Here is a 14,191-nt window from a genome sequence, read left to right as displayed (position 1 = left end):
AAAACTTTCTTCCTGACCCAAAATAAGATGAAAGGTTTGACTCTGAGTAGATGCCTGAGACCCTCCAACTACATACCCGGGCAGCTTCCAGATACTAGTAAGAGCACTAGTGTACCCCAGCCAAACTTCCACTTCTAAGTGGGGCCAAAATCCAATACTTCAGATAGGGAAATAATAATAATAATAATAATAATAATAAACCACAGAAGCCAAAAAAAGTATTCTTCCCTACCCATGTAGGTGACCAGCAGCTTAGCAGATATTGCCCATATGAAGATAAAGTTTCCTTTCAATCCCATAATGGAAACAGCAAATTCTTGAATTTATATATCACATGCTTTGGTTATTGCTCCATCCCTAGCCTCTTCTGTAAAACTGTCAAGTTCCATACTAAAGTAATTTCAGTAATTTACTTCCATTACTTTGTTCAAAGACCATTCCAAAACTTCAAGCCTCTGATCCTGAGAAACTATGTTCTAATTTCTTAAAAGAACAGGCCCTGTGTATCTAAGGGCCCATCATGATCTCTAAAATCAGCCATTAGCAACCACTTACTAGTATCATCAGCGGGGATCCTGGCTTTCTCTGTTAAAAAGTCCCCAGTTTTGGGGTTAAAAAAGTAACCCAAAATCCACATTTTTCCATGATCAAAATGAAACACCAATATGTAGGTATTTATGTATTAGTGGCATTTCATTTTAATCATGGAAAAATATGGATTTTGGGTTACATTTTTTAACCCAAAAATTGGGGATATTTTTTATCAGAGAAAACCAGGATCCCTGACCATCAGTGCACTAATTCCACTTAGCAAAAACACATGGTTGTTCTCAGTAGTTGCGCCTCAGTTTTGGAACTCACATCCCTACAGGTCTGCAAGAGCCTACGGCCTGAACAGCTCCTAAAAATGCTTTAAGACCTTCCAATCTGAGCAGATCTTCAGCAAGCCAAGTTAGGCTGGCATACTTGTTAAGGAGATTTTGTTTCATGTTCTTAGTTTCATAGTTTCATGGTTGGTAGGGTCCAAAGGGACCTGAGCAGATCATCAAGTCCGACCCCCTGCCATGAGCAGGAAAGAATGCTGGGATCAAATGACCCTGGCTAGGTGAGTATCTAGCCTCCTTTTGAAGACTCCAAGGTAGGAGCAAGCACCACTTCCCATGGAAGACGGTTCCATATCCTAGCCGCCCTGACTGTGAAGTAGTGCTTCCTGATGTCCAGCCTGAACCTACTCTCAGTCAACTTATGGCCATTATTCCTAGTTTCTTTTGGTAGTGCTCAGGGAAACAGGAACTCTCCCACTGCCCACTGGTCACCTTTGGTAAATTTATAGATGATCACCAGATCCCCTCTCAGCCTTCTTTTGTGGAGGCTGAACAGGTTCAGGTCCCATAGCCTCTCCTCATAGGGCCTGCCCTGCTGTCCCCGATCATGCAAGTGGCCCTTGTTTGGATCCCCTTAATGCTGTCCACATCCCTCCTGAAGTGCGGCACCCAGAACTGGATGCTGTACTCCAACTGCAGCCTGACTAATGTCACATAGAGGGGGAGGATCACCTCCTTGGACCTGTTCGTGATGCATCTGTGGATGCATAACAAGATGCGGTTAGCCTTACTGACTACGTCCTCATGTTGGCACCTTATGTTCATCTTGTAATCAATAATGACTCCAAGGTCCTTTGCTGCCTCTGTACTGATGAGAAGAGAGTTCCCTGGCCTGTAGGTATGCTACTGGTTCTTCCTCCCCAGGTGCAGTACCTTTCACTTGTCAGTATTGAAACCCATCCTATTCTCATCCGCCCACTCTTGTAACCTGTCCAGGTCTAGTTGTAGCCTGTCCCTCCCTTCTAATGTACCCACTTCCCCCCACATCTTAGTGTCATCTGTGAACTTGAACAACTTGCTTTTCACCCCCTTGTCCAAGTCGCTGATGAAGATGTTGAACAGTACGGGCCCGAGGACCGACCCCTGGGGGACACCACTGCCCACATCCCTCCAGGTCAAAAACAACCCATCCACCACCACTCTCTGGGTGAGGTCCTCCAGCCAATTTGCAACCCATCTGACTATGTAGGCATTGACACCACAGTTGCCTAATTTTTTTATAAGAATGCGGTGAGAGACAGTGTTGAAGGCCTTCCTAAAGTCCAGAAAGACTATGTCTACTGCAACACCTGTGTCCAAGGATTTTGTGACCTGGTCCTAGAAAGCCACCAGGTTGGTCTGACAGGGTCTGCCTCTAATGAACCCTTGTTGGTTGCCCCTAAGCATAATCTCCCTTGCTGGTCCCTCACAGATGTGCTCCTGGATAATTTTCTCAAAGAACTTTCCCAGGACCAAGATAAGACTAATAGGCCTATAGCTTCCTCCTTCCTCTCTTTTTTGAAAATGGGGACCACATTGGCCCTTTTCCAATCCTCTGGCACCTCGCCAGAGCACCACGAGTGCTCGTAGAGCTGTGCCAGGGTTCCAACAATGTCCTCTGCCAATTCCCTCAGCACACTTGGGTGGAAATCATCTGGACCTGCCAATTTGAAGAGGTCCAGTCCTACCAGAAGTTCCCTGACCAGGTCCTCTCTGACTCTGGGCCCAGCTGTGCCTCTCCTGAGTTCCTCCGGGATTCTGGTAGGGGGGGATGTCTCAGTCCCTGCTCAGAAATATGGAAGCAAAGAATTCGTTAAAGAGGTCAGCTTTGTCAACCACCAGATTTTCAAGTGTCCTGCAGGGGCCTCATGTTACCTGGTGCCTTCTTTTTATTCCCTATGTATTTAAAAAAGGACTTCTTGTTGTCTTTGATCCGGGTCGCTAGTCACAGTTCTGTGTCTTTCTTAGCCTTCCAAACAGCCCCCCTACAGTCTCAAGCAATGGAAAAATAACCCTTCTTGGTGATGGACCCTCCATTCCATCAGGTGTACACCAAGTCCATTTGCTTGTATATGTCATTTTGCTGTCTTTTCCTGCAAACCACCCTTTGTTGGGAAAAATACATAAATATAATAAATAAATAAATAAATTCTAATCTAAATTTGCTCCTGACCAGATCTAGCCATGTGCCAATATTGTTCTTTAATTTAAACAACTCTTCTCTCCCCAATTATCACCCCAACAAAATATATTTATAAACAGCAATCATATGTTTTCTCAACCTTGGTTTTGCTAAGCTAAACACATCACTGTTTTGACTCCTCTCAGAATATAGGTTCTCCATTTCCCTGGTCACCACAACCACGCCTCTTTGTACCTGCTTCAATTTAAATTCATTTTTATAACATCAGCGACCAGAACCATACAGTTTTCTAAATGGGATATTTCACGGCTTCCACAAAACATTCCCCACCTAATATACCCTACAATTTCACCCAAAACAGTTGCAATGAATCAGCTCAAGCACTAAAAATTTTCCTTTTTTATTAAGTATAGTTGTTTCACCTGTCCATACCCAGAGTTTATTTCAATAGCTGCAGTAACAGAGAGAGAGAGAGAAACTCCCACACACATGCAATAGAATTTTCAATACTCCTTGCAATACAATAAGAGAAGAGAATTTCAAATAAAGGAGAAATGAAGATGTAAAGTAAAAGCAAAAACTCCCAGTGACCACAACTTCAAATAACCCGCTTCAGAGCAGTGAACATCCTCAAAGTATAGAGTTCAGATAGAACTAAAAACTGTCCCCATACCTAGATATAATCTATAGCAACTACTTTTTTTAAAATCAGAGTGACATTTTCAAACTCATAGCTCTGCTTTAAGGCCAGAATTTTCAGACTAGATATAATGAACAGGTGCTGATGGATTGTGACCAACCTGTAATACTAAATAGGGAAGGAATCACAGCTATATATGGGATAGTCATGGTGGGGGGACATATCTACATGAGATATTTACTGAGAAGCTGTCTAATTAGTTCTGCAGTAAAGTCTCCATGTCTACAAATGCAGCCCTATTAGGCCATGGTAGGCTAATTAACTCCACCATAGGTTAATACTTGTAAATACTAGTTCTCTCCTTCAGTGGAGTTCTTTAGTGTGCAGCAATGCATATGTAGACTCTGATGCGGCTGGCTGGGACACAAGTGTGTTTCTGTGCAGCGGCTGCTTGCTGGCTAGCTCCTCACTGAAGCACCCTCATGCCCCAGCCAGCCCTTCTGCAGCACACTGAGGTGGGTTGGAGCAGCCCTGGGCTCACAGGCTGGCCCCCCAGGTCATGAAAACATGGCACCCAGGAACAATAAACTTTAGTGCAATATGCGCCCAATTTTATTGCTCCCTGCTAATAGCACGTGTTGATGCATCTGGCAAATAGGAATAGCAACATGAAAAGGAGTTGAGAATCAATACTCTAAGAAAATCAAAATTCAATATAAATTCTTTATTTTTTCTTTTAAAACAGTTCCACATTTTTAAATGAATTATGCTAGAAGAGAAATATCTCTATACTGCATGAACTGTGTGGTACATACCTTCTTGCTGAATATTCTTGGAGCAAGTATCTTGTCTCAATGTTGCGATATGACTGATCAAAGTGTTTATGCCTCCTTTGGTAAAATGGCAATGGCTTTGACGACATAATTCAACCTGCTACAGACTTTTCCTGTAAAGTATATAATGATATTCATGTTTAACTAGTGCTTTCAAACCTTTGTGATGCTGTCCCAAGAAATGTACTTGCTGAAGCATTTTTAACTAACTACATGTAAGTAATGCCACTTAGCCATCACAAAAAGATATATCTGATTAACATAGTCATCTCATGCTGTGACCTCACTAGCTTAGCATAGCAGAACTTGATCAGTATTCAGATGGGAGAGTAACCAGGAACTCCTAGGATGCTGCCAGAAAGTGGTGTTGATGTTCAGTAGGTGGCACTCTTCCCAGCCTGAAACAATTCCTAAGCATGGTGTTAAACGAGCCACTGTACTGATAGAGGAGCTGTCCATTTGTGTTTTAGAAATGTTATGACACCTTTTTTTTTTTTTGTAAAATCAACAAGGATACCACCCAGGCCCTTACTAAATCCCTGTTTGTGTAATTACAGTCTGCCTACCTAAATTCCCTTTGCAATTTTAATAGGATATGGGATTCTTCACTTCCTGTCCTGCTGCCTTAGATGGTTGTAAGGAAGAGCTGTAAGTAGTTGAATAACTGCCACATTTCCCAACAGAAGTGGTTGCATTTCAGCGATGATTAAAGCAATTCCTCTGTATAACATTTGTAAAGCATATTGGGCCAAATCCCAAGCCCTTAGCTGCATAAACTCCCAGTGTATTAGGAAGAACCCTCTGGAGTGAAATAGGAACATGCCAGATACTGGTAATATATCCCTTTGTGAAGTAAACCTATTGGTCATGCTCCACAAACTGGTGCAGAAACAGGTGTGTGGCCATGGGGCTTCCTCCTTTCTGTGCATAGAGGATAAAAAAAAATTGTCTTTTTTTGAGTCACACAAGAAAAGGAAGGGAATCATGCCTTTCTCTCACTGCAATTATACCAGGACCTGCAAATGCTACTCTTTATAAAGGTCTTCAGTTTTAGTAAATGACAATTAAGTATTTGCCGAACTGTCGTGTAGACATCACAAGTAGGCAGTTTTATTGCATAGACAGAATATAATGCAAGGGGATCTGAACAAAAGTGAGTGTTAGTCATATTTTCTAAACTTTCTCTATAACCATGAGGACTAGAATCTTTTTAAAGAAAGCTCGGAAGCTCATATCACCCTGTAAATTAGGGAGCTAGTAATTTTCGAAAAAATAGCATGTGTGTCAAGATGTTAAAAAAATCTAGCATACGCCAAGATTAAATACTAAACTTGCCCCCCTATCTAACCATTATGTCTACAAGGTACTCAACAAGTGACCTGTCCTGGTCATTTCTTAAATGGGCAGTAAATAACACTGTGTTTCCCCTTCCAGCTGCTGCCTCCCCCTCTCTCTTTATACCTAATTCCTTCACTAAACTGAAGGTTCAGAAAGGGAAGCTCAAAGATTCTTTCATGTACACACCTAAAAACACCTGGCAACCTTGTATTACATGTTATCTGTTTCTTCTTTCAGGGTCCATTAGGCCCAGGTAAACAGTTATACCAACTGTTTAATAAATATACCAACTCAGTTCATGTTATCAACCCAACCTTCCATTCTTTCTCAGCACATAACTCTCTCTGAGATCAAATGCAGAGGGACTTTAGAACCAGGTCCATGCTGTTGGATACACCATATTCCAGGCAATTTTCATTTATAGATTCATAGATTCATAGGTGCAAGGGTTGGAAGGGACTTCAACAGATCACCTAATCCAACACTCTGCCCTGGGCACGAAAGAATGCCAGGGTCAGATGACCCCAGCCAGATGCCTATCCAGCCTTCTCTTAAAGACCACCAAGGTATGGGAGAGGACCACCTCCCTTGGAAGCCCATTCCAGATTCTGGCCACCCTTACCATGAAGTTCTTCTGTTGTCCAGCCTAAATCTGTTTTCTGTCAGTTTGTGACCATGGTTCCTAGCTACCCCAAGAGGTGCCCTGGTGAACAGAGCATCTCTGATTCCTTGCTGCACTCCCTAATGAATTTGTAGGTGGCCACAAGATCTCCTCTTAGCCTTCTCTTGCAGAGGCTGAAGAGATCCAGGTCCCTCAGTCTCTCATCATAGAGCTTAGCCTGCAAACCCTCAACCATACAAGTGGCCCCCCTCTGGACCCTCTAAAGGTTATCCACGCCCTTCTTAAAGTACGGCACCCAAAACTAAAGACCTTAGACAAAGTTTTTGCTATTTGCAACACATAATTCTCAATTTAAAATATAAAACTATTTTTCAAACATGATTATCTTTCCATTTATTATGAATAAATCCATTTCTAGATTTTCCCAGAATCTGAGTTCAAATACTTAAATGTTTGTCCACTTTATATAGAATACAGACACAAATGGCTGATCAGCTTTAATGCAGATCCTTGATAGAAGTAATTAACAGAGCCTGTTAAAAGCTAAATTCATTTAGCCTTCTGTTATCACAGAGGGGAGCTGCTGGCTGGCACCAGTTCAAATGCAATAACATCACTGCATAATTACCACAATGCTTATGGAGTACATATTTAATACCCAACAGGGCTGCACAGCCTATCATTTAAGATCAGTGAGAAGAGATAAGGGTGAATTCTTGGCCCCATTAAAATTAATGCCGGACAATGTCACTGAATAGTTTGGGGTGAAGAGAAGATGGGCTGCCATGTTCTCTGTAAGAAGTTTGTTGTAAAATATGATCTGGATGTCAAGTTGCTCTTAAACCTCTTCCACATAAGTCCCATTAATTTTCCTCATTGTTTGCATGAAAATGTACAGTTCTAGGGTATTATGCGATCCCCGATTTAGTCTCACATTAGGACAAACAAGTCATCATCATCCTCATCCAAGATCACCATAAGGATCAAAATGCTGTCACTGGTCTCATTGTACAAACACAAAGACTTGATCCCTGACCACAAGAGTATAGAATCTAAATACTGGTATACAAGAGAGCTCTTCTGATATATTAACTTTAAATCATAATTATTCAGCACATTAATTTCATCCTTTGAGTCCATCAGACAGATAGTACTTCCATGTATGTACTTATTTGGTAGAGTGTATACTTTGAGTAGTCAATCAAGCAATAAGGAGGAAAAGGTGGAGTTCAAAGGCCAAGTTGCACTCAGACTCATACCACAATAATCTTCTGAACAGTAATCAAGAAGCAAGGGTGCTTTCATGAGCAAAGAAGCCAGAGTTAGATATAGACCTAACTAGTCTAATAAGTGACTTAATTTAAGATTTAAAGGACCAGCAATAATTCTAATTAGTTCATTCCCACAGTTGTAAAGAAATGATCATTTAGGCCTGACTGGAAGAAGATTGTGCTCACTACAGGCAGATAACTTGCATTTCCATGGCTTAGAATAAGGAGCTCTCCCTTTCCTATCTCTAGTGCTGTATCACACACAATGTACTTTCTCTGTCCTTGTCCGGCAATATGAATGCAGAAATTGGCAGGGTCCCCCCTGCTCTGGCTGAATGCTATCTTCTGACTCCTGCTGAAAGATCAGTATAACTTGCTCTTTTACTTTTGTACATATTGTACATTTTGTACATATTGTTACTTTGGGCTTATCATGCTTTTATGATATGCATACTTTGCTAGAAGGCAGTTCTATGCTTCCTGGAGTCCTACAGCCTAATGGTTAGACAGTTTGTTATTTTCCTCTTAGCTGAGGGTAGAATTTTCTCATTCTGATTCCAACCCCACCTCCCCTCCCAGCCCCCCCCACGCACGCACGCACGCACAGTTTTTCCATTTTATACACCAATGGTATGGTGAATCCCTTTGTATTTGGCCATTATAGCAATAGGGTATCTTTAATTTCAGGTGGCCTAAATTACCACTGAATTCTAATGTCTACTTCACAGAAATTCCTTTTACGTCAGACAGATGACAGCAAGTAATTTACAGCTAGACAGGAAAATCTGTTAGAAATTCTAGCATATAGTCACTTAGGCAGAACTTACAATGTGATCTTGATGGAAACCTTGTGTAAGGACCAACAATTATATATGCTTTCTGGACATCATAGTCAGGAGATAATTACTCAGGGTAGGAATTGAATTTATGGAGCTTTATCACTGCCCGTTTGTTGTTCAACTTTTCAAATTCTAACATTGCTGAATGAATACATGTGTATTTAAGAGCTAAATATAAATATTTCCTCATAATGAAAATGTTCTTGGTTTAGATTGCACAAATTGCACGTAGTCTACAGTAAAGGGCAGTGTGGAAGCAGCTTGTCTCACCCTGGGAAGGTGAGACTTTCCTGTCCTACAGGAACGCTGTGTACAAGGACTTCTACATTACTTCATGGGGACACCCTCCTCTTGCTGCAGACATCCCACTCTGCTTGCCAGCATGTAGGTAGAAGCCATGGTCCTCTCCCCAACCTCATTCAGGCACTAAATTTGGGAGCAGAAAGACACAGTTTCTGTATTCCCATGACTACCTGAAATAGGGATCTACCTGGCTGTTTTTTGGTGACAAGGAGATGAGGGGACACTGTTTGACTCTTCTTGAGTCTTCTTTTTTACTTCTTTTTGAGTCTTTTTGACTCTGTGTACATTAGTAATAACCAAGCAAAATACATCCCAGGGACAGCACAAACTTGTTCATTTTCCTGAAAGGGTTTTATAAACATTTTTTTTCTGACTTTTAGAAAAAGTACAGTTCTGCTGAAGCCATTTATGCATGGGATGAACTTGACCCATATATATCCACATTCACCCACAATGTTATCATCCTAACTGTTTGCATACACAACAGATTTGCGGCACATGCATTCCATAAAGTTTGGTGCATTCTAATGCACCATATCCTGTTAACTGAATGGCAAAGAATATGAAACAGTGAGATAGTGAAAGGTAGTTGCTTCCAACCATTCCAATCTCTATTATCCTTCATTATGGTGCTTTCATTGGCTCTTAGGCGCAATCATCCAATTTCACTATCTCTTTCTAGCAGGCATAGTTTCAAGAACATGAGTGCAATTTCTAAAGGCTCTATCAGTGGTATTTAGCTGGAATTTTCAGGAGGCACGAAACACATCAAGCAGCACAAGGCAATAACAACAATCAGAAAACTGTCTTTTAAAGACATGTACTTAAAAATATGACTGACAACAAATAGCATAGGACTTTGTGTTCCAAATACATCAATTTTTATTCCAGACTAAATGGTTTTTGCTAACTATGTGAAAAGGATGAAAATAAAATAAGAGTTCTTTTGTGTCCTAATTACATTATGTTTCTGTTCTGGACAAAATGATGTTTTCTTCCTTTTTTGAGAATAAACACACAAGAAAGAGCACTGGCTACATTTTCAATAAGGAAACATGGATACCCATATTTCTATAGATGACTATAATGTAATTTGTCTAGATCCAAAAAAGTGATTAAAAATAAATAAAATATAACTGGCAATCAGACTAAAACATGCCATATTTTCTCTCTAATCTGATATTTTCTTTCATAAATAATTGTATATTATGATGTTCCTCATTTTCCTTGATATTTTGTACAGACACTTGTAAACATTCTTTCATTTTCTTCCTTACTGAGAATTTTTTTAAATAAAAATATACTTACCTAATGAGAATAAAAATGGCAAAGCAGAGAGGAAGAACAGCCTTACCCAGCTTAGCAAGCTCTGGCTGAGGAAAACAAAAATAATTTCTATCTCTAAAGGAAGGCTACTGCCCCTTCAGTCCCATTTATGGGTAGATGTGATGCTATATTTAGAATCAGCTGAGTGATTCTTCCAAAACTGAGGTCAGTCTAGTATGTGTTAAAATGGGATTTAAAGTGGGGGAGAAATGCCATGCTAGATTTTTAATATTATTTTTTGAGTATGAAATATTTCTTATTTCTAAAAGTGTGATTATTGATGTACAGATAAGGATATTTCCTTCCAGTTACATGCTTCACATGAAAGTGGTCCAAGTTTAGACCAAGAAGACTGCATAAAACATCTCACATTTTGTGCCTGGTAGATGGAATTTAAATTCATTACTGCTTTTAAAAGACCCATGAGAAGCCATAAAGTTTAGAGTCTTCTTAGCAGAGACATGAGATCCTCCTGGTGACTTGGGCTGTAAACTGAGCCTCCCTAATGCCTCTTTAAGGGCTGCCTGGATTTTGAAGAACATTACTGCAAGATGTTAAGTCATGTCAACTACATAAAAATTCTTGTTAACATGGGTGGAAAGAGAAGGTCCTGTGCCTACTCACTTTGCTTTGCCTCTGTCACTGGTTAGCTTGCTGTTTTAAAAAATGGCTTTGCTTACTGTAGCACAATATAGAAAGCATAAAAATACACTTGCATACCTTATGCATTTGAATCAGAGAGAGAAAATATACCCAATGTTCATAATGCAGTGGGACTCTGAATACCCCTACTTCCTATTGACTAATACAGAAATTGGCTGACCTCAGAACCTGATAGACTTTACTCCGAAATGCAGAAAAAGAAAGAGAGGAGAGGAGATTTCATTGAATAAAGAGTTAATTACTGTCAGCTATCTGAAGGCAAAAGATATCACAATTCACATGCAAAGGAGCACGCTCAAGATGCATATTAATTTATCAAGTGATTCTGGTGTCTGCTACAACAAGCTAAATAAATTATGCTCCTCATAAATCAAACTGGACGTAGAAAAGGCTTTTTAGATCTTTTTCCAAATAAATCGAATTCCATTTGCATTGTTTCAGCTCCAATTTCCAGAAATTCCCCCATTTTTTTAATGCTGGTTAAGGATCTGCTGTTCCCCAACCTTCAAAAGTTGCCATATTTTTAATGTAGCCCTCCTTCCTTACTCTAGGCAGTTTTTAATTATAGAATAAATTTGATACAGTTAAGAGTTAAAAGGCAGATATGATGGTATGTATATGTATGTTATGAGAGTAGCTTGTTGCCACAGAGAAAGATGTTAGGGTAATTAACAACCACTTCACTAAGACATAACTCCCTCTTCTCTCCAGCTGTATTTTTGGATGGTAGGGGTTGGTTTTCAGGGGTGCTATTAAGTTCTTATTCTACTTTTAAATTCTTGTCCTATATTTATTATCTAAAAAAATGGTCTTAGGGAATGTGCAGCCTATCCTGTCTGTCTTGGGTTATACTTGGACTCCCTTGGACTATAAGCTGTTTCTACAGGGAGTGCTAGGAGATATCAGTCACATGAGTGTACACTCTTCTTTGGGGACTTAAAAAATTCCCCAACTGATGCTTTTGTCTGCCCACCCCAGTGTAGGGTGGGGTGTCCTGGGCGGGGAAGCTTTTGCAGACACACCTGCAGTGCTGGTTGTTCCCTTTGTAAAATCCCAGATCTGCTTCTGAGCCCAGCCAAGCTCAGTTCCCCACACAGCCCAGCTGGACTGGCACATGAGCAGCTCTGGAGCTCCCCCTGCCTCCAGGGCAGCCAGAAACAGCAGCAACAGTGGGTGGAGAAGGGGAGCAAATGGGACGGGAAATGCTGATGAGTGTTGTGTTGTTTCTCCTTCAAATTCGAAGCTGACCATGACCCCAAGAGGTGATCTTGTGGCCACCTACAAATTCATTAGGGGGACGCAGCAAGGGATGAGAGATGTCCTGTTCCCCCAGGTGCCTCTTGAAGTAACAAGGAACAATGGTCACAAACTAACAGAGAGCAGATTTAGGCTAGATATCAGGAAAAACTTCTTTACGGTGAGGGTGGCCAAAACTTGGAGCGGGCTTCCAAGGGAGGTGGTGCTCCCCCCTACCTTGGGGGTCTTTAAGAGAAGGCTGGATAGGCATCTGGCTGGGGTCATCTGACCCAAGCACTCTTTCCTGCCTAGGCAGGGAGTTGGATTCGATTATCTGTTGAGGTCCCTTCCAACCCTAGCATCTATGAATCTATGACATCACTGGTTGCTTTGGTTTCTGTACGCATGTGAGTGGCTGATCAGGCCAGTCTGTGCTTTGAACTGTCTGTGGCACCCTGAGCAAGAGAAGATGCCACTTCTCATTGCTTGATCAACAGTGGACATGCTGCTGTTGCTATATTTACACTGTTTGTGCTTCTGCTGTGCCTCAGCAGCTCTTCTCCAGTCAGAGACTGTAGCTCTGCTATAGATGAGGCTTCACCAGGTGGAACAATCATGAGCAAGATCTTCCCAAGATTTTGGGTTAATGTTGAAATGTTTCAAGGATGACTTGACAGTGTCCTTGAAATGTTTCTTCTGGCCTCCCTAGCTTTCCCTCCTCTAGCTCACTGTAGATCTTCTTATGTTATAAACATAGACTTTTTGCCTATTGCTTTTAATCTTACATATTTTCTTGAGTTTTGCATTGTCTTAAACTCCATTTAGTATTGCTTTGTAGCTTGACATAAGTGTTCAACCTTTGTATGCTGTGTGTGTGAGAGAATGGGTGAGTGTGTGTCTGTGAAAAAGAAAAACAGCAGCTGTGAAAAAGAAAAACAGCAGCTGGCCACTAGCTGAAGAATGCAGACAGATAAAAGACCAAAACAATAAGAATTCACCCCAGAACAACGAGAGAACAATGGCAATCAACCTTCAAGAAAGAAAACAGTGATAACACAGCAAAAGCCCAGAGGGCTGGGTCAACTGACAAAACTATAAAAAATGGAGTGAGACATATCGATTTTGGGTCTTGTTCTGAATGTCATCTGGGAGCATCAGTTCGTCTGACAAAATGCACTGGCAGGGCTCCCAGCTCCCTACTCATGATCAGTTTGGGAGTATTAATAAGACTGGTAATATATACCAGTGCAGAACAGAAATTGGGGTATAAAAGTGGTGTGTATGTGTGCATGTGTATTAAGCACATAATCAATAAACACAGCATCTTGCCTTATACTCCCTTATAAGGTCTCACTCATGATTTGAGCAATTGGCAATTTGTGTAACACTTTGGCAGTCGCTGATCTAACATCCTGGTGACATGGCCTGTCCATCTCATCTGTGATTTCATCAACAGTGTGTGGATTTTTGGAATGCCAGCTGAGCACAGAGAGAATTAAGGAGATGCCAAGAGGAGGGACATGGTAAGTCTTACCTGATCTGGAGATTTTAAAATGTCCCCAGCTCCTGATGATGGGGAAGTAGAGAAGGTACAGCTAGGAAAGAAGGTACAGCCACTGTTGCAGTGCTAGTCACCACCCCCTCACCCTCCTTCATGAAATCCTGGAGACGCCTATGGAAGTATTATCTGGGTAATCACTTGTTTAAATATATAGCATGCACTCACCTCACTTATAACCCACTTCCTTTCTCTGTCTCCGGCTGCAATTCAGTAAGAAATTAGGGACAGATATGGTAGAGAGATACAGAAGCTGAAGGTAGGAATATAGTATATGACATGGCAGGCCTAATGTAGATACTTACATCAGGGAATAGGAAAAGGAAAAAGGCATAGTGTTTGTATTATGGTGACGTGGTGACATTTCATAGATTTCATAGAAAATTAGGGCTGCAAGGGACCTTGGAAGATCATCGAGTCCAGCCCCCCACCCAAAGGGCAGGAAGTCAGCTGGGGTCATAGGATCCCACCAAGATAAGCAACCAATTTACTCTTGAAGGTGTTCAATGTAGGTGCTTGAACCACCTCCGCTGGCAGACTGTTCCAGACCTTGGGG

General features: G+C 41.2%; 1 protein-coding gene across 1 annotated transcript in view; it reads right to left on the bottom strand.

Annotated features, from left to right (window-relative positions):
* MYOM2 (myomesin 2) overlaps positions 1-10,241 on the bottom strand; it is a 107,439-nt gene extending 97,198 nt beyond the window's left edge. The window contains exons 1-2 of the mRNA XM_019537497.1: positions 10,161-10,241; positions 4,462-4,592 (exon numbers count right to left, since the gene is read on the bottom strand). Coding sequence (XP_019393042.1) covers positions 4,462-4,568 — 107 coding nt within the window. The 5' untranslated portion in view covers positions 4,569-4,592; positions 10,161-10,241. The remainder of the gene's footprint in view (positions 1-4,461; positions 4,593-10,160) is intronic.
* Positions 10,242-14,191: the final 3,950 nt, after the last annotated feature.

Source organism: Crocodylus porosus, unplaced genomic scaffold (assembly GCF_001723895.1).
Source record: "Crocodylus porosus isolate Cpor-Errol unplaced genomic scaffold, CroPor_comp1, whole genome shotgun sequence".
NCBI lineage: Eukaryota > Metazoa > Chordata > Crocodylia > Crocodylidae > Crocodylus > Crocodylus porosus.
The sequence above is the reverse complement of the archived record's forward strand: the minus strand, read 5'-3'. Positions and strand labels throughout refer to the sequence as shown.